This window comes from Solea solea, chromosome 17 (genome assembly GCF_958295425.1).
Source record: "Solea solea chromosome 17, fSolSol10.1, whole genome shotgun sequence".
Taxonomy (NCBI): Eukaryota; Metazoa; Chordata; class Actinopteri; order Pleuronectiformes; family Soleidae; genus Solea; species Solea solea.
In genome coordinates, this window is record NC_081150.1 from 18,428,951 (window position 1) to 18,448,976 (window position 20,026).

Sequence of the window (20,026 nt, forward strand, 5' to 3'; positions counted from 1 at the left end):
ACGTGTTCACTATTGCATTTTCTCTCTTTTTGGAAACTATAATAAGCCAAATGAGTATTAGCAAACTTGTTTTATGTGAGAATTTAAAGTTATTATATAGTTTAGTCAAATGTTAATGCTTTTTTATGCCTTTAAATACTGTATATTTGATCATTATTATTGTCTTTTTTGTTAAGTGCAGTATTTGTAAGAAAGATATGTGTATGTGTTGGTTTGGGGAGATTTTGTTTTCATTAGTATCAGAGTTTGTCAGTTTTTAAATGGTGCCATTTATCTTATGTGAGTTTTTATTTTAGTTTTGGTGGAAATGTGTTGACATTTGATGAACTATTATCATTATTCATTCATGCTGATTGTAACAGCTGTGATAATGTGCAGAAACTTCATTTAATGGACTATAAAAATAAGAATAAAGGACACTTTTGTCCACGTAAACAAGCCTGTGTTCACTTTATCTTTCACAAATTAAAAAACAAACACAGAGTTATGTGTTAGTGCATAGTGATGACATTTATTACATTTTATGTTACAATCAAACACAAACGTGTACATTTTTGACTGTTAGAGTAAAACAGTGAACATTTACCAGTGCATTATCTATTTCAGTCATCCCTTTTCATCAGTCCTCAGTTAACTTAGAGTGACTTTGGATCAAACATGATAACCAGTCACCTCCAAACCATTGGCAGGGTGACAAAACAGATTAGAGCTGCAACTAAATACATTTTACGTTTTTTCAGCTTCTTAAATATTTTCTGGTTTCTTGGCTCCATTTAACAAATAAATGATTAAAAATGAATAATTTTGCTTTGAGGACAAAACAAGACATTTGAGAACATCATTATTTCAAGGTTTTCACCCATTTTCGACATTTTTAGACCAAACAACTGCGTGAATAAGGGTAAATAAACAACAGATGAATCAATTATGAAAGTAATTCATAGTTTCAGCCCTAATACAGATACTTTTTCATTGTTTTTTGCCAAAATGAAGAGGAACTTTAATAAAAGTCAGTGGTAATTCAGGTGCTATGTCCCACAGTCTCAAAAACAACCAATATCTGGCTGTTTTCTTCTGAAATCCACTCAGAGAATATGTGTCTCGTTCTCTCACCTTTTTTATTTTTGTACAAATGTCAGTCTCAGACCAAAGACGTGGTGCTCTCTGGGTTAATTCGAACAGACCTGTTGCTCTTCCTCAGGTCCTGCAGCTGTTTGGCCGGTTTGCCCACGCCCTCCTCGAACCTGCGCTCCACCACGGGCAGCACCGTGTCGTGGAGGAACGTGGCGTTCTGCAGGATGAAGGCCTTCTTCTCGGGGTCCTGCTCACAGCGCAGGCTGTAGTCCACGTGCTGCACGGCCACCAGGATGATCTCCCTCAGGCTCTCCAGCAGCACCATGTGCAGCTCGGGGAAGTAGAGCTTCAGGCCCTCGTCCAGGAAGTTCATCATCTGCTTGGTGAAGGCCACCATGGTGTAGCTCAGGTTCACCCAGCAGTCGTCACCCGTGTACTGCTCGAAGCTGCCGATGCCACAGCTGCGCATCTCGTCCTGTGGAGAAGACGACGACAAATGTGACGCCAAAGAGTCCCCCAATTGAAAATGGCAACAGGACAATTAATACATATAAAATAAAATAATGGAAACAACCACAGAAGCTAAAAAAACGTACCTTGAGTTTGACCAGAGCCTCTGGGGTCATGAGGTTCATCCTCCTCCACATCTCCTCAGAGTTGCGGTGCTTGGTGGCTTCGATGATGATGTCCTTGTAGCTCTGCAGCGCCGCCTTGACGTCCTTGACCAGCAGGGACTGCAGCGTGAAGGTCAGGTCCAGGCCGATGTCCACCAGCTGCTGACAGTGTTCTTTCGCCACTTTGACGCACTCAGCCGCCGTCGACAGACTCTCCTTACTGTCAAACACCTGAGGAAGACAGAAACCAACCTTAAAATTTTTATACATTTATTCGCTGATATTTTCTATATTTTCTACCACAGACATCCTTGAAGAACCCACATTTAACAGATCCCCCTTGATCTTCTCCTCCTTCTCGTCTTCTTACCTGACTATTGAAGGCGTCTACAAACATCCTCATGGCTGACTTGGACCAGACCACGAAGGCTGAGTAGCAGCCCGTGTTTCCCGCAAAGTCTGTTTCGAACTCCTTGGCCGTCTCCAGCAGGCTGGTGAAGAAGATGTTGCAGAGCTTGTGGATGTAGAGCAGCGTGGCTCCCTCGATGCGAAGCTGCCGTATGGCCGTATGGACCGCGGCGGCTCGGTTATTCAGGAACAGCTCGCAGGCTTTTGTGGACTGACCTGCAACGTAAAGAAGAAGTGAATGAAATAAGTGCACATGCCAGACCTGACTTTTATTTTTGATGTGTGCGATGTTTTAAAGATAAATACCTAGTCTGATCAGCTGTAAAACAGCCCTCCTGGTAGCTTTAGGTCCTCCACGAAGTGACCGATCTGGAGATAACTCAAACACCAGGACCTCCGTCAGCTGCCGCACTCGCTCGTCCACTGTCAACCGCAGCTCTCTGACCCTCTGGTTGACCGGCTGGTCTTTGAGGTACTCATTTAGCTTGTCTAGCAGGTCCACAGCGCCCTCAAAGTCTCTCTGGGCAATGCAGACGTCCAGATCCTCTGGAAGCTCCTGGATCCACTCGAGGCTGAGGTCCACGCCTTCTTTAGCATCCGCAGGGTCGTCGTCTTCCATGTCGAAAGGGTTGGTGGACACTTCAGCCCTCACAGGGGACATCGGTGCCTCCTCCTCTTTCTTGTGCCTGTCCTTGGTGACTTTGTTCTTCTTGGTTTCATCCAGGATCTCAAGCCACTCCTTCTTGATCTTGCTGTTCTCTGCCTGGAAGATGCGACTGTCGGGGAACATGAGGATCTTGAACATGTCCTTCATGGGATGGTTGTCCTTCACGTTGACGACCGCAAAGCTCTCCAGGTCGTACAGGGCGTTGTACTTGTACTTCACCGTTCCTCTTCGGTTTGGCAGCCAGGTGGCGATCAACAGGCAGTCGTTCATGAGGAAAGCGTGCACCTTCTGGATGGGGGACATGCTGTCTACATCAAACTCAACAAGGTCACCATTGTAGACAAGGTGCCTCCCTGGGGTGTCCATGATGTTTTTACCGCCCTCCACCTTCTCCAGTAGGGAGGTGAGCGTCCTCTGCTTCACCTCCTCTGTTTCTTTGGGGAACGCAGCCTGCATCTCTTTAGAGGTCTCCTCTTTATCCGCGGACCACAAGGCCTGGGTGATGCTCTCCATGATACTCTTCTGCTCCGTCAGGATGTGGCTCAGCTGGTACATCTCACTCTCCAGGTAGGAGATCTCCTTGGCCGTCTCGATGAACTGCCTGTAGTTCTTGTAGACATTCTTCTTCAGGTTTTGTGCCGTTTCGTCGGCCAAATTTTGGATTTTCTGACGATGCTCCTGCAAATCTCTGTCGCCATCGGACTGCTGTGACAGCTGCTTCACGTAGTTCTGTGGGTCGAAATTGGGCGATTCGAGCAGTTTCCGTAAACGGTTTCCAGTTTCTGCCATCCTGTGTCGCTTGCGTGTTTACTTAACAAAACAAAAGTGTTTGAAAATCACGGATTAATGTGCAAATAAGAGGAGTTTATCGAGGCTCCTCGGCTCATATCCGCTTACAACCAAAACAGGAAGCTGTTGACTCCCTGAAACGTCACGGGATTCTGGGGGAAAAAAAGATGGTCAACAAATCGCGGAGAACACAATAACTTCTAGAATATAACTTGGTCTACAAACATCCCGAGTTTATGATTTTATGAAACAACTTTATATAACAACTATGAATGTTAAACTAGTTCATAATTTACGTATTTTAAACACTATACGCCAATAGAAAAATGCCGGGTTAATTTTAAATCGGCCCACTTTTTAAAATTAAGGAAGACTACGCATCCCAGCATTCAATTCTTTAGTTTGAAATTATTTTGTAAAGTGTACGACATTTACCCAACCTATATGCGGTAACTATGAGTTCAAGTTTCAAAGCAAATGCACAACATCAAAGTGTGCATTTGTATACCCCAATTTAGACTTTAAATGTTCGCTTTCTAACATGCTGTGGAGTCGAATCATATAATGGCAAACAAATACAGTATAAGTAACTCAAAGTGACTTAAGTGTGAACCCGTTTCGTTCCAGACATTTTTTTTTTCATTTGTTTTATTTTGAAATCCATAACGGAAATAAGTTCTGTTTTGACCAACGACACAGAAGACATGTTGTTGGCGGTTGTAACCAAACGTCCCTGTCATACAGACGATGTGGAGCATTTTTGTTGACAATTATGACATAAAAGTGTACAGAGAGTTTTTTTTAAACGAAGCTAATTAAGCCGGGCTCACCCGGGTTACATATTCTACCCGTGTTAACCCCCCTCTGTTGTAATGGATGAAGATTTTCTGCTCGCTGTTCAGCTACAGGAGCAGTTCGACGGTGAATACGTGTCGTCGTCGTCGTTTCCGTCCAACAATTTTGAAAACAACGACTTCGGAAACAGCAGCAAAAAACGTAAAGTGGACGCTACTAGTGGACGTGGTAGCGATGTTGTCCCTTACTGGAAGCCGACTGCCCAGCCCGAGAGGCCGCTGTCCATCGTGGACCAGTCGTGGGAAACGCTGGACCCCAATCCCGACGTCAGAGCGATGTTTCTGGAATTCAATGACATGTTCTTTTGGAGTAAACTCTGCGGTGTTGAGGTGAAATGGAGCCCCCGAATGACCCTGTAAGTATTTCATGATAGTGTGGATTCATGTAGTAATAGTTTCGTTTGGCTAGAATCACAATACTTGTAAATACAGTACAATTGAATATTTTTTGAATGGGATTTGGTATAATGGCAGGAGAGTGGCTCGTCAGTATCAGCTTTAACAACCTAGTAATTAAATGCTGCTGATTTGTAAAAAATATTATCAGTGGGATGTATGAAATGCATGTGTTTTGCAGTATTTTAATGTCTCAAATGCTCATTATTGCACTCTTATAATCTGTAAGGGATGATCAATGCTAGTATTGATGAAAGTTTAATATGAATTTTACTTTAGAAGAGTCTAAGGTAGGAGAAAATGTATATTTATATCAGTGTCTGTATCAGTATTTGTTATCGGCCCAAGCACTGCTGATGTATCGGCACATTGGATATCGGCCAAAAGTCAAATATCATGCTTCCCTACAATGTTTCACATTAATACAACATTATGCTTTGGCATTTTTATTGCCATATAAAGCAGTATGTGCGTCTCCTCTGTGAAGTGGTGTTTAAATAATCATCTCCCGTGTTTCTCTCGCAGTTGTGCTGGCGTTTGCTCATATGAGGGACGAGGTGGACTGTGCTCGATCCGACTCAGCGAGCCTCTGCTGAAGCTCAGGCCGAGAAAAGACCTGGTCGAGGTGAGATTTTCTCACTGGATTCATTACTAACAAACTTGCCCCACATGTCACTGTCAACACTTAGAACACTTAGTTTGCTGGTGGTAGGAAAAGAGAAACAACCACATTATGTTAAGAAAACAAAAGAAACCGGTCAACAACCACTGTAGGTTGTTGTGAGGAGACATTTTCCTTCCTGTGAATGTGTTTGAATCTTTTTTTGCAGACGTGAACTCTGAGTAATGTCCAGAGATTTCAGTCGAAACATTCACAGCAAGCCTAAGTCAGCCTGTGTCAGGCACAGGCCAGCAGGTGGCGTCTGTCTTGAGTAGCAGTACATTAATTGGAGGTTCCTCTGCTGAGTACCAGGTTTATTCTGGCTGATGTTTGTGCCATTTTTTTAATAACTGGCATTGACTTATTACTATTTATTGCAATTATTACAAATTGCGCATTTTTGTTCTCAGAAACCTCATAAATGTTGGTAAATCACTTAACTCTTTTTTCCATCCAAAAGTTAGTTTACGTTGGGTTTTGACAACTTGTTCTATGTATTTAATGTACAGTTTATATCATCAGCGATTGGCTGCACTGATTTCAAAAAATGGGTTCATATCAGTCGACTCCTAATCATCTCACGTGAGATTTTGAAACATTATCCAGAGATTATTATATTCGGAGGCAGCCGGTGGAAGAAAACATTAATATTTTCTTGTTTTCCTCAGACTCTCCTCCATGAAATGATCCACGCGCTCCTGTTCGTGACCCAGAACAACAGAGACAGAGACGGTCACGGACCAGAGTTCTGCAAACACATGAACCGCATCAACCAGGCCACGGGAACCAAGATCACTGTACGTCCTCTTTATTTATTTTCTTGTACATTTAGCCTTTGTACATTCAATTACAGTCCTGTTCTCCCTCCGTCAGGTCTACCACAGCTTCCACGATGAGGTCGACGTGTACCGGCAGCATTGGTGGAAATGCAACGGCCCCTGCCAGAGCCGCAAGCCCTACTTGGGCTTCGTGAAGCGAGCAATGAACCGTGCTCCGTCTTCTCAGGACCCTTGGTGGGCGGACCATCAGAGGACGTGCGGCGGGACTTACACCAAGGTCAAGGAGCCGGAAGGGTACGGCAAAAAAGGCAAGAAGGACAGTAAGAAGGAGGGAAAGACGGCGAGTACGGAAGCTTCGGGAAACGTGAAGCCTTCAACTTCCTCTGCAGGTAATTTGCTTTTTATTGACAAATATTCATGTCTAACCCTAGTATTAAGCTGCAATAGATAGGTACTGAAACGACATGTGCCTTTTAAAAGGAGTTGATTGACTCAAATTTGCACCTTTTCTTCTCTTTTAAGGTTCTGGATTACAGGATATAAGGAATATAATCCCATTTAGTGGTAAAGGCTTCCTGCTCGGAGGCAAATCCCAGTCTTCCCCACCACCTGTCGTCGTTAAAACAAACTCTCCTCCCAAGAAACTTCCCCCGCCTTCGTCCCCTCTTCGCCCTGTCGTGGAGAACACAGGGACCTCCATCAGGCCGGGGGGACAGAAGCCGCCGATAAAAAGGTCCGTCGGCAACACGCGGGTTTTCGCCAACGTCAACGGGTCGCCGGTGCGAATCCCTAAACCGCACGGTAGCAGCAGCAGCAGCCAAGGAGCAAAGAAAATAAGGCAGAAGTCCATTGCAGACCTCTTTGAGAGCGCAGGGGTCAGACGGTCAGCGGGACAATCTAATACAGCGACGTCGGCAAAGAAGAGTTCTACCTCGACCTCGTCCCTGGTTCCCGTGGTTCAGAACAAGGACAGTCAAAATAAACTGTTAGAGTCTAAATATTTCAATCATTCCAACAGCGCCGGTTCATCAGGAGCACCAGGCGGAGGTCAAACCTCGAGGAAGAGGTCGTGGGACGAGCGCGGCGGCTCCTCCGGCATCTTTGACCTTTTCCGAAGCAGAACGGCGGGCGCCGCGGATTCAGCAGCAGCATCGTCAGCGAAGGAGTCGATAAAGACGAAGGTGCCTACGGTGCAGCAAAGAACTGCAACTGCTGCTACTGCTACTGTCACCTCCTCCTCCTCAACCTCATCGTCTTCCACATCTTCTGTCGGTGCTGCTGCTTCCTCCTCCTCCTCCTCAGCCCTGATGGTCAGCTGTCCTGTGTGCCAAGTAAAAGTGCAGGAGTCAAAGATCAATGAGCATCTTGATTCCTGCCTCTCCTGAACGTAGCAGAGCAGATTTAAAGGAGGGGGAAAGTAGGTAAGAAATGATGTTGCACTAAAACCAGCTTCCAAAAAGTTTTTACTCCCTTTTTAAAGTGTTTTCACTGTTACATCATTGTAATGATGATATTTATTTTAGTACGAGTGCCTGTGCAAGATTCAGTGCCTTAGTACGTCAGGGTTAGACCGATAATCCAACACAACTTTATTTTATTTTTAATCACACAAAGTAAACACAATTACAGCTAATTCTGTTCAATAATTGGTAAAAGTGTTGATATTTACCAGAAACTGAAACACTGGTGTTTTAACTGTCTTGGATTAAAGAGTTCACATCGTGTGAGAGTGAATTCAAAAGTGACCTCGCTGTGTTGTAAGTGAAGAAGCCGCTGTGTCACATGAGTAGAAAGGTTATTTTTTGCTTCCTCTCGGGGGGCGAAGGAGTCGAGCGGCTCCCGGTTTGTGACGCGTTCCTTTGACCTCAGACGTGACGCGACTGACCCCGGCTGGTCTGCAGGAGTCAGATTTCACCCACGCCGGTTTGTTTTATTTCTGCTGAGTGTAAGATATAATTTATAAACTGCAGAAACACGTGGATTTTATACGTCTGTGTTCTTAAATGTGTCCGTTTTAAACGAAATGTGTTAACAAATAAAAACGTTTTTCACTGTTCTGTTAACTTGAGTATTTGTGTATGGTCTGAAAATTATATCAGCGCCTGATGCTAATGCAATTTTATGTATAAAAAACCTTTAAAAACCAACTCTTTTAGGCAATTTATTTAGTAATACATAGTAACATTTTGATTTGGGGGGATTTTTTTAATATGAAAATCTGGATTTTTGTCACTTTTTGAAATCTGTGATCAAAGAAACCCTCAAATTTCAAAAGAATTCAACGATAAACTGACAGATGGTGAGTTTCTATGACTAAAATAGGCTTTGTACGACATGTTGTCCTCAACAAAGTCTAACTATAGTGAAAGAAAGGAGACGTGCTGGAGACGGGGAGGCAGACAGATAGTGGGCGTATATTAGAGCTGGTGGGTGAGTTGGAGGAGGGGAGAGAGGATGAGGGGTCAGGAGGTCAGACGGCAGGAGTCCAGCTGCTGATCAGGACTGATGAGTCCTCCAGTCCCTGCAGGGTTGACTGGAGTGAGTCCAGGGGCAGTGACGCAGCACGTCAGAGGACACGCGTCCACTTTCAGTCCCGACGGTCTTTAGAGCTGCTGCTGCTGCTGCTGCTGCTGCTGCTGCTGCTGCTGCTGTACATCTCTGATTACCATCTGTCTGCACGAGCATCAAGTGACATCTGGGCCTGAAAGCTTAAAAGAATTTAAATTAGACTGCACAAGACAGACGCAGCCACAGTCTGGACAAGACACATCGTCTTTATATTGTTTATATTTTACATTGTACCTGTATATAATTATTGTATGTAGTATATTTTTTTAATCCTATATTTTGGCAATATTTCTATCACGATTTATCTCTCATTACATTTTGCTGCTATCATCTATTGTATCGTATCTCAACTTATTTGATCCCATGGGATTATTTCATATCATATCTCATCTTTTATTATATCATATTCAATCGTGCTGTATCTCATTTCATCGTATCTCAACTTATTTTATCTCATAGTATCATATCGTGGCTTATTTTATCATATTATATTTCATCTTTGAGCTTGAGTTTTGTTAATTCAGGCAGAAAAATACGTGTTTTTTTATGTTTCGACCACTTCCTGTGGTCAAAGAAAAAAAAAAGTCACTGAACGAAACTGAAGCTCGTGGTTTTTGTATAATATCGTACCGTATTGTATCTCATTTGATCTCGTCCTATTATGTCATCGTATTGTAATGGCATTGCGTAATTTCTCGTTGCATCGCATCATATGGTATCGTGTGGTGTCTTGTATTTTTCTTACTGGAAGCACATGATGTTGTTTTTTGTATTCCAGACATACATCCTTTTAAAGTCTCTCGCTGACCCCATAACTCCTAACACTGATCCCATTCTTGTTTGACTGAACGTCACCTTCATCCTCTCCAGAGGCCCCTGCATGTTTGTAGCTGCTCTCAGCGGCAGATACTCAACACTAGAGGAAGCTGACGACCTCCTCACACATACGCAACAACCTCCCTCCTTCCTTTCACACCCTATTGTCTCCCTGTGACTGTGTTACATCCCAGACAAATGGCAAGTTCAACGCGATGACGCCGATGATTGGCTGTTGTGGCATCATGACACACTTTTGTGCTCTCCTTTCAGGTATTAATTATTATTATGTTAGGAAATAGGTTTGTTTACATTAAAAAACACAGATACTTTAGATCAGCGGCAAAAAAATGTCATTTTAAGGACAAAATAATTTAAAACATGTGTTAAAATACACCATATAATGTGTGCAGCCCCTAGATAAATACATAATAACCTATGGTACTAAGTGTATTTACTATAACATTATAGTCTTGAAAGATAAATTGATTTTTTTTTTAATTCATGTCATAAAATGTCATACATAATATCATCTAGCTATTTTAATACCTGTCTAATATCATACATTTTGGGGAAAATATCAGAAAATTAAGTATAAGACACATTTTTATTATTTTATTTTATTTTTTGGATGGTTTGAGGTAAGATATCACATTTATTTTAGCCGTGTAGATTAACACCATACAGCCAGGGTTGTTTTATGTTCAGTAATTTGCGTTTGCTTTGTCTGTCGACACATTTTATAGCTCAGTTTTTAAAGGTTCTATTAGTTATTATAATAATTATCTATAATTATCTACCTACAGTATTGTATACATAATAGGCTCTATTCTTCTTTTAAGCATGATTACAGTATTAATAGCTCTTGGAAAGAAGTTGTTAGTGTTTACGTTTCAACCTTTAGAGGGAAAGAAGTCAGAAATGATTTGTTTTTACACGCAGTAATAAGGAAATACCATATTTCAGGCCTCATCCATCTGCCTCTGTGTGTGTTTGTGTGTGGTATCACACATGCCTCTCATTCTAAAGAGCGCGTGTGATGCTTTTGTGTGTCGGTTTCAAGGTTATTGTTGCGTTATTGTTGTGTCGGGGGCTGCAGGAGGGAGGAGGAGGGAAGAGAAGCCCACCATCTGTCCTTTATACTCAGACTATTGTCTCACACACACGACAGACACACACAAACAAACACACACACAGTGCCAAGTCACATTTTATTTGTGACTGTGTCGCAAATGGCAATTTCTATATATCAATAATTAATTAAATTCAAGCTCAATGTATTTGACAACAATGGAAACTTTAAAGTAAGTCTAATTTGTCATTAAGAACCTTTGTCTTGCCATGTTTAAAATTGATTGTGTTTTTTTTTTTTTTTACTTTTGGGCTGTTGTGGTGTTTCAATCACCATGTGATCTGATAAAACTTATACGACATGACACATGAAAAAAACATGAAAATATGAATTATAAAGAGAAGTAAAAGCAGTTGTCCAATCTGTGTCTGCTGGCAGGGAGACGCCCAGCAGCCACTGTGTTAAGAGGACCGGAAGCGGATTTGATACTGCTCACACAATCCACAAACATCAACCTTACAATAATCAGTCATTGAAAGAGCACAAGTTCAGTTTCAAAATAAAGGAAAATAAATGAAAAATAACATCACCCCAAAAAGTCAATTGATATATATATATTTATATAGTTATATTTAGTACAATAAAACTCAAAGTATTTATACAAATTCAAATTCAACCAATTTTTTTATATTATTTATGTAAAAACTTATAAAAATCTATCAAAAAATATGGAAGGCTATAAAATTAACTACAATTTCACCATTGAATTAATACAATCATACATTTACCGCACATACGTGATTTTACGCTTGTTATATATTTTGTCTAAACAAAAAAAAAATAATTTAAAAGAAACGTGCTGATATTGCATAATTAACAAAAAGTATACGCGCCATACATTAGGTGTGGTTTTATTTTGTTGTACAACCGGAAACACGCTGACGATGTTTACGTACAACTTGACGTGGCGTCTTTGGCCGGCGGCCGCCTCGGGCAAAGAAAACCAGACTGTTGCTCCGTGTGTTACTGTTTAGTGCTGCGGACTCTTCTGTCGTACGTTCCTAACTTGACAGGGAACTTACATTGGGGGGAAATAAATAACATTTTATTCGCTTATTAAACACTCAAGACGATGAATGGTAAGTCATCGAACGGTGCGGCTGGAGGAATGGCCTGTATCGAGGGTCTACCGCCGCTGCCGAAGAGCCTGAGCGGCTTGCTGAACTCGAGCGGCGGCTCCTGGAGAGAAATGGAGAGGATGTACGTGAAGAAAACCATGATCCAGGACGACCTGAGCCGAGGCAGGAACACCGACAACCTCCTGGCCAACAAGCCGGCCAACCTCGACGCTGCCCTGGCTCTTCTGCGAAAAGAGATGGTAAGATTTTCCAGGGAGTGTCGACCAAAAAGTGCCCCGTTTTTTCACCTATGTTTTCGTAGGGAGGCGTTTAATCCCAACGCGTGCTGTGCGTTACTCATTCAGCAAGATCTCGTGAAGAAATTGTGGAAGTTTTAACTTTTCGGGCTTTTAAGCAAACTAAACTGCATCCAAATGCTAAAGTTAGGGTTTTTTATAAATCTATAGAAACATATGACAAATTCGGCAGTCGTATTTTTCACCTTGCAGTGAACTGTACAAGCAAAATACCTATTGCCACGATGCACATTCCGATTCAACCAAACCCCCTTAAGAAATTGTCGGAGTTTGAAGTCTCTTGGCTGTAACACACACTTAAATGCATCCTAGTGTGCAAGTTAAGGGTTCTTACAAATTAGGCGAATCATCTGGCAAATTCGGCATTCATATAAGACATGAATACAAGAAAAAAATGCTCGTTTTCACGTATGGATCTTTGGTTTTACACCAGTCCGTGTAGTTTCTCATAGACAACAATGCAACCAAAAAAAACAACAACTTTGTGACCATTTTATGCATTGTCAATGCATTAGTAATGCATGCCATCTTTTGCACATTTAATTGATTTATCTGCTACCCAGAGAAAGTCGTTTGCATACACGAGAAGAAAAGAAATGTGGTTTTCAAAAATGGAGTCTGGCGTGAAGAGCAACTTCTGTATGTGAGAAAACAGGATCACAGGCACATTTTCATTGGATTAAGCAAAATAAAGCAATTCTAATTTCAATATAATATCTTAAATTATGAATTAAATCATGACACATGAGTAAACGTACTGTAACACCGTGTAGCCAGAGCTCAAACATTAGACCAGATGGAGGCATTTTGAATATCAGAACCAGACCAACCTTCATTAAAAATGCAGGCATCTTTAATGGGATTTTGTTCAAAAACAGCAGTCTGTTTTCCATATTTCAAGTAATCTCGAGCAGGGAGTTGACCTAATTTCACAATATAAACCGTAAGAGAATTAAAAGTTGTGCCGAATATAAATGTTTCTGACAATTTTTGTTGCTAAATCTGTGCAAAATGTGTTATTTTTTATTTACTATTGGTGCAGCATGTTGTCAAAATGGCTGGTTGCGGCTTAGTAGTTTAATTAAAGGAGTTCCCATTTTCAGCTGCCCTAAATGTGAATAGTTTCTGGTTTTCTTTGCTCCATATAACAAAGAAATCATAAAAACGGAATAGTTCTGGTTTAAGAATATAATAGTTTTGAGGTTTGGGTAACCCCAATCAAACTATTTCAACATTTTATGAACGTAATCATAAGTTGCAGCCCTAAAAACATCTATATCAGACTGATGTTGTTGTTTACAGCCATTAATCATTTTTATAAAGCCTTTCATAGTCACAGCTAACTGCAGAGATAAATCTTGGAGGAAAAACATTGTCTCATTTATGACTTGTTTTTGAGTGTACGTGCAGCAGATCCTGAGCTCCAGGCTTTGAGCTTTGTTGCCGTTAATGTATAACTATGATTGCTCAGTTGACAGTGTGCTACAATTAAAAAAAACAAAACAAAACAAAACGGTGTACAATAAGAGCTGCTCCCCTGCTGTCACTACAGCACAGAGCTCAGTCTCACTGTCTCGGCTGTAATTTGTGTGGAAGACAATGCAGCAGTGACCCTCAGTGCTTCAGACTGCATCGTCAGCACAGTGGTATGCAGGAGAAATGACCTTTTCACCCCTGCCTGTCCGCCTGCTCTACGGTCATGTTTCAGCCTCGAGTGTTGTGCGTCAGGTTCAGCTGCAGTCACAGTATTTTTACCATGAGTTCCATGGAAAGTTTTTAAAATGACAGAAATATGCCGAATCAAGTGTGGTTAAGCCACTTTAAGTAAAAAAATATTTCTTTTATGTGACTGTAAACTAAATGTTTGTGGTTCGACGTCACTCTGACAAATAACGATGGCTATTTTGACCGTTTTCTAACTGTTCATAGACCACTTAATTACCAGGGAACCTAAATACAACACCAGTTAGAAACTCAGGGAACTACGGTGGCCTTTGCCTGCCACAAAATATGTTGTTTTTCTTCATTTCACATCGCAAGCTTCCACTTTAAAATACAAAATAACACGTTTCAGCTGTTTTTTTCTGTTAAAACACAAAATCTCACATCTCACAAATGTATATATTTATTTTAAGGGTAGGAAAATCAAGCGTTTTTATTTTATTTATACGTCTCTCGATTAATCTATAAGTTGTTTGTGCCATAAAATGTCAGAAAATGTTTGTCAGTGTTTCCCAAACCTCAAAATGATGATGTATTGTTATTGTTTTTAATGATTCTTTTGTTATATGAATATAATATTCCAATTTAAGAAGCTGTAAAATCCCCAAAAAAAAAATATTTATGAATAAAAACAACACTCAAACTCTATCGATGATCAAAATAGTTGCTGATTAATTTATTAGTTGATTAATAATTGATTAACTGCTGCAACCCTAGTAGTTAAGTCAATTTCTGGCAGTAAACCCTGCTATAAATGTTACACACTGAACCTGTGTGTGTAGCGTGTATTAATGATGGGATGGTGCGCGTTGCAGGTGGGTTTGCGTCAGCAGGACATGTCGCTGCTGTGCCAGCTGTGGTCGCTGCACGAGTCCATCCAGGAGTACAAGGGCAGCTGCCAGGACCTGAGCGCCGCCTCCAGCCTCAGCATGATGGAGAACGGCTACTTCGACGAGGACGACGAGTACTACACGGAGCCCGGCGCCACTCCCACGGGGGAGCAGCCGGACGGGGACGTTGGAGACGGCGCGGCGACAATGAGCAAGAACGGCGGCGGCCTGAGCAGCAGCAGCAGAGACGACAGCTGGGACTCTTTCCGCGTCAACATCTGAGGCCTCGGTGTTTCTCTGCAGATGGAAGGACTTTTTTTTTGGCACAAACGGACCTAGTGAAAGCTGGAAACCCACTGGCCTTTTTGAGAAGGCGGTGATTTGGTTGGAGACAGCAGCTCTTTAACCAGATTTAAGCACCAGCTTCAGCCTTTAACCCTCGCTCCTCCTCCTGCTCAGGTGAATCTTTGACCTGCTTGTGCTGCAGATGTTTCATCAGACTCTGGAGCTGAGCGCTTCCCGGGTGTCCTGACCCTCACAAACCCTCAGGATTGTATTCAAAGACTCCATTTACTCCAAATTAAGCAAAATATACCTATCTATATATATATAATATACATTATAACTCTTTCTATAACCAGCTCTGCTGCTGCTGCTTCTGTATCGAGCAGTTTCAACAGCCAGTCTCACTTTTCTTTCTTTCTCTGTCTTTTGTTATTTACGTAATCAAGATATATGAACAAAGTTTTTATTATTTATTATCTAATATAAATAGCGAGTTGTTTGCTTCACTGTTTTTCTCAGTAGAAGGCGCAGCATCTGCAGAACTATGGGCTTCAAACGGAAACAAAGAGGATGGGGATTTTCAAACGTTATAATCAGTGTTGATGCAAAAAAAAAAAAAGGGGGATTGACGTGGAAGTGGTGAACGTGTTTTGTTGTGTTTTTTTTTTTTCCCCCCGGTGGTAAATCTGGAAGACCTCAAGAATGGGGATGAAGAGCTCTCTCACACCTGTGGTGTTTGTGTTCAGCGGTGAGCGAGGAGCAGACATCTGTTTTTGAAAAATGTGAAATGTTGGAGAGAAGAAAAAAAAAAATGCTGGAAACTGTTTCAAACCACGAGAGGAAGCCTGGTGAACACAGGCTCACGGGGTTTAAACACATTATGGATGTTATTTGTTTTGTGTTACTCATGTGAGTATCACTAATTATTATCGTTCTGCTTCATCAAAACTATATATTTGTTTTTTTGAGTTGTGGTAGTATCAGATGTCACCAAGATTATAGCAGCATGGCCCAAAATTTAGCTCTCAGATTTCAACAGTTATTGGCAGTAAAGTTCATAGAAACGCCACTGAAAACTACAAAAACTGTCATTTAAAGATAATTATCCCTCAATACAGGTGGGAGGTGCTAACCAGTGTGTGGCAAATGAAAAAAGAGCCTAACCCTGAAGGTTAAAGGGCTAAAATAACAGTTAAGCCTTTGTCTACGTAATTTGTTTGATAAAAATCTGTCAAAAAATGTTGATAAACTCAGATTGTCTTTGGTCAACTTCTCGTATTATTTGCAAATGCTAGTTGTAACGGGGTTTCTTGAATTGTGGTATAGTCTCGCGTGACCACAGTAGTCTCACGTGACCTGGATAGTCTCAAGTGATCGCAGTAGTCTTGCCTAGCCTCGGTAGTCTCACATGACCACGGTAGTCTTGCGTGACCTTGATAGTCTTGTGACCGCGGTTATCTCACGTGACTGCAGTAGTATCGACTGACCTCGATAGTCTTGCATGACCTTGATAGTCTCACGTGACCACTGTGGTCTCACGCGACCACTTCACTTCATGTACTTCATTGCCATGATTATTCACTCAATGTAGGCCGAGGTCTCACTCACAGCACCCTCTGCTGGACAGATTGTTAATTGCTTCTTTAAAATGTCTCGTGCACTTCTAGGCTTTGAATAATCATTCTGAAATGTAAACATTTATATTTTCATGATGTTCCAGACTTTAGTGCTGTGAAATTCTCTTGCATAACTTAGAAAATTTGAAAACAAAATTTTAATATCACTGAATGAGTCCACATTGAATCAAAAATGGATTGATTGTAGCGGAAGGAACTTTCCATCACGACTCAAAACAAGATTGGAACAGTTCTCTTCAGTGTTAAAAAAGTGGACAAAAGATCTCTACACAAAAAAAATACCTGCCTTATCTCTTTCATAATCCTTTTATATTGAAGAAAAAAAAACCCGCAGCAAAGATCTCGTAGCGCGTAACATCATCGTAGCGTCAGCTCACAGTAGCTCACGGCTGAAAGCCCGTCTGTACAATAATATCATGTCGAGTATACGTTAAAAAAAAACAATTTAGGTTAATATTTGTGTGTATAGATCACGTGACGTCATCTGTAATCTGTACGTGTGTGGAACACAAACCAAAGAGAGCACAGCACTCGAAAAATGAAATGTATTTGGTTCACGGTGCTAAAAAAAGACGACTAAAAAAGAATGAATGGTTGCTTTTTTTACTAAAAAATTATGTACAGAACATAATCATATCTGAATGTCTTTACAAGTGATAAAATGTTGAATTATTCCTTTGATGGTTTCATGATTATTTTTTTTAATTAAAATTGACGTAAAATGAAGGTTTTCCTGCTTTTAAATATGAAAAGTTTACCAGCTTCATATCATCTTCATTACATGTCTACAAATTCTTTTTTAAAACAAATAAGAAAACAAACCTAATCGATTGAATCTCTCCTGGAGCTCAGTAAATCTGAATACTACCTATATTTCCAGTCAATTTATGATATAATACTTTAAATAAGTTTCATTTGAGCAAATAATGTGACTGTCGCTGTTTAAAAGTGTAAAATCAAATCTAAATCAAGGCCTTTTTATTGGATGTCGACACATGTAGTGCCTTTAGAAACCTTCAGGGTCTATGTTCCCCTTAAATAAAACCCTTATTGTGCTGATGTTTGATGATGTCCTCATTGCAGAAATGATGTCTGTGTAACCAAACCTTTTCATTTGTGTTGTGCTTTTTATTAAAAACCCAGAAAGTCTCGCTAAAGATAAGACACAACTTCACGTCTAGGTTTCCCTCACTTCTTTCTTTCTTCTTAACTTGTTTTTTCACAGTTACAATGTTTATTTGTTTCTCTATCAAAGGTTAATTTACCATTTTGTTGATAAAGAACCAGTTGTTGATATAAGGGTCGACTGATACTGGTTTTTCATGGCTGATAATTGATTGAACTGGCCCATATACTGTATTTAGACAATTTTCTTCTCTTTTTTTTTCTCCGTCTAAAATAAAATATAACTGTTTAATTATAAATAATGCAACAACATGTGCTTAACTCTACTCTTATCTGCACTGTAGTGCAATTATATACAGTATTTTTTAATAAAATAATGTTTAAATTTAAAACGAGTCATCAAAAACGACACAAAAATCTACTTTTTGTGACAAAATGGAAGTTTAAGTAACATTTAACATTAATTAGCAAGTTTCTGAGAACACAAATGTGTAATTTGCAATAACTTGCTGATTTAAAAAGAGGACTAAAAGCCAAATATTGGTGATGCTTGTTAGCATATTCCCTCAAAATGATGTCCACTTGTTGATCTGGGGCTTAGAATCTATGAAAATAATTACTTGCAAAAATAAGAATTGTTTTAAAATTCTACATATATATTTCCTATATTTTCTGGTGAAATTCTAATATAGAGGTTGATTGACTGTAGCTAAAATCCAGCACAAACACGTTTTTTAAACAGTGCACTAGCTAACTGGCCATTATTGTACCATGTTTTTATGTATGAGATTATTGGATTATGTGTAATGTGGTGTTGCCCTAAAAAAAGGAAAAAAAACCTATATTAAAATGTGGTGAATATTGGCTTGTTTTTATGTTAGAGGGACAAAAACATCTAAAAAAAACAATTTCAATGTGGTGTTTTTTTGTTATTCGGTTGTTGTTTTTTGTCCCAGTCCCTTAAAAGGTGTGACCATATGCGGACGATATAATGATCTACTTAAAGATGTTGTAAATGTGTGTTTTTTGGCCAGTTTTTCTTGGTTTTAAGCAACATTACAGTCTAAAAGTGGCTAAATTTACAGGCTACTTTCAAGTTTTCGAGCCCAGCTAAATTTGCTAACCTTATTGGCAGATTATTTTTTCTTAAAACAAGAATTTTTAAGATAAGAATATTTAGGTTATTTCCAACAAGGCTGTTTTTTTTACAGTGTAAAGTGGCCTCACAGCTGCACTTGAGTGGTCGTTTGGGAAGTGTGTACAGGAAGACCGACGTGGAAGTGGCTGAACTGAAAATAGCAACTTCCATTCACACAATAACCTGATCAGAGATGATGATGATATTTAATGAGTAGGTTTCGCCGGGGAGATTTAAGGTCACAGGTTTCAGCCGCCTAAATCTTTGTTTACCTCCCTATAAAAAGCCCTCAAATGTATGAAAACACATTTGGCTACGTCTCTCCCGGTGACAAAAACAATCGTGTGTGTGGAGATTTAGAAATGAGCAGAATTTTCTTCAACCTTTTATGTTAGGATTTATGTGTATTTGGATTTAAGTAATTTACCAAATTGACTAAAGGTGGTTTGTTTACAGTTTTACAGATATGGCTGTGAATTAGTCGCTACATTGCGCACAAATGTTGCTCGTTTCACGATTTATGTTGTGATTTGGGTCACAATAGTTTTAAAAAGTGGGTCCAAATATAGAAAGTTTGGGAAACACTGAGCCCTGAACAACCACACGACTGTTCCTTTTAACAATAGTCTCAATGCTTTTCTCTCATCGCTGTTATTCTGATATTAATTTAATAAAAATGATTCCTTACTTTTAAGGTTTGCTGTTTGTTTGTGTGGGTTTTTTTGCACAGTAATAAAAATACTTCTCGAGATTATTTATGAGAGTTTGTCTTATTAATATTTTATTTTGTATATGTGGCTTTGTGAGGACCTAAAATTGAATAAACAACCAGGGGACTGGGGACATTTTGACAAAGTGAGGACATTTGGCTGGTCCTCACATCTTTAAGGGGCTTTTTGGGGAGTGAAGACCAAAACAAACTTTATATTGTAAACCTTATAAATAGTCCATATCAACAAAGAATTGCTAAAAAAAACCTTCACTCCTGAACATCCTGGCCCCCTAGTGTCCACACTAGGTACTCACAGGCCCCCAGGTCATTTGACTTTAGAGAGGGTTAGGTTTAGGCCCTGAGTTGTGATGGTTAAAGTTAAGGTATATCTATTCAATCACAAACTAGTTTCAAATGTATGAAAGGCCTATAAAATAATAAAAG

General features: G+C 40.2%; 3 protein-coding genes across 3 annotated transcripts; 2 read left to right on the forward strand and 1 right to left on the reverse strand.

The window, feature by feature from the left end:
* Nucleotides 1-484: 484 nt before the first annotated feature.
* On the reverse strand, nucleotides 485-3,814 carry exoc8 (exocyst complex component 8). The gene is made up of 4 exons (XM_058613922.1): nucleotides 2,403-3,814; nucleotides 2,059-2,312; nucleotides 1,671-1,919; nucleotides 485-1,549 (listed from the first exon to the last, which is right to left on the reverse strand). Exons 1-4 carry the CDS (start codon nucleotides 3,550-3,552, stop codon nucleotides 1,142-1,144), a joined length of 2,061 nt encoding a protein of 686 aa, XP_058469905.1. The 5' UTR covers nucleotides 3,553-3,814; the 3' UTR covers nucleotides 485-1,141.
* Nucleotides 3,815-4,245: 431 nt separating this feature from the next.
* Nucleotides 4,246-8,305, forward strand: sprtn (SprT-like N-terminal domain). The gene is made up of 5 exons (XM_058613923.1): nucleotides 4,246-4,762; nucleotides 5,328-5,427; nucleotides 6,132-6,260; nucleotides 6,337-6,631; nucleotides 6,765-8,305. The coding sequence occupies exons 1-5, from the start codon at nucleotides 4,425-4,427 to the stop codon at nucleotides 7,625-7,627; spliced, it is 1,725 nt and encodes a 574-aa protein (XP_058469906.1). The 5' UTR covers nucleotides 4,246-4,424; the 3' UTR covers nucleotides 7,628-8,305.
* Nucleotides 8,306-11,661: 3,356 nt separating this feature from the next.
* On the forward strand, nucleotides 11,662-19,624 carry fam89a (family with sequence similarity 89 member A). Its single transcript, XM_058613921.1, has 2 exons — nucleotides 11,662-12,076; nucleotides 14,671-19,624. Exons 1-2 carry the CDS (start codon nucleotides 11,831-11,833, stop codon nucleotides 14,965-14,967), a joined length of 543 nt encoding a protein of 180 aa, XP_058469904.1. The 5' UTR covers nucleotides 11,662-11,830; the 3' UTR covers nucleotides 14,968-19,624.
* Nucleotides 19,625-20,026: the final 402 nt, after the last annotated feature.

Coding starts and splice junctions, on each gene's coding strand:
- sprtn (XM_058613923.1), top strand. CDS start 4,425: ATGGATGAAGATTTTCTGCTCGCTGTTCAGCTACAGGAGCAGTTCGAC. Junction 6,261..6,336: donor CCACGGGAACCAAGATCACT/GTACGTCCTCTT, acceptor TCCCTCCGTCAG/GTCTACCACAGCTTCCACGA. Junction 6,632..6,764: donor GCCTTCAACTTCCTCTGCAG/GTAATTTGCTTT, acceptor TTCTCTTTTAAG/GTTCTGGATTACAGGATATA.
- fam89a (XM_058613921.1), top strand. CDS start 11,831: ATGAATGGTAAGTCATCGAACGGTGCGGCTGGAGGAATGGCCTGTATC. Junction 12,077..14,670: donor CTCTTCTGCGAAAAGAGATG/GTAAGATTTTCC, acceptor TGCGCGTTGCAG/GTGGGTTTGCGTCAGCAGGA.
- exoc8 (XM_058613922.1), bottom strand. CDS start 3,552: ATGGCAGAAACTGGAAACCGTTTACGGAAACTGCTCGAATCGCCCAAT. Junction 1,920..2,058: donor TAGACGCCTTCAATAGTCAG/GTAAGAAGACGA, acceptor TGTCTTCCTCAG/GTGTTTGACAGTAAGGAGAG. Junction 1,550..1,670: donor AGGCTCTGGTCAAACTCAAG/GTACGTTTTTTT, acceptor TCTTCTCCACAG/GACGAGATGCGCAGCTGTGG.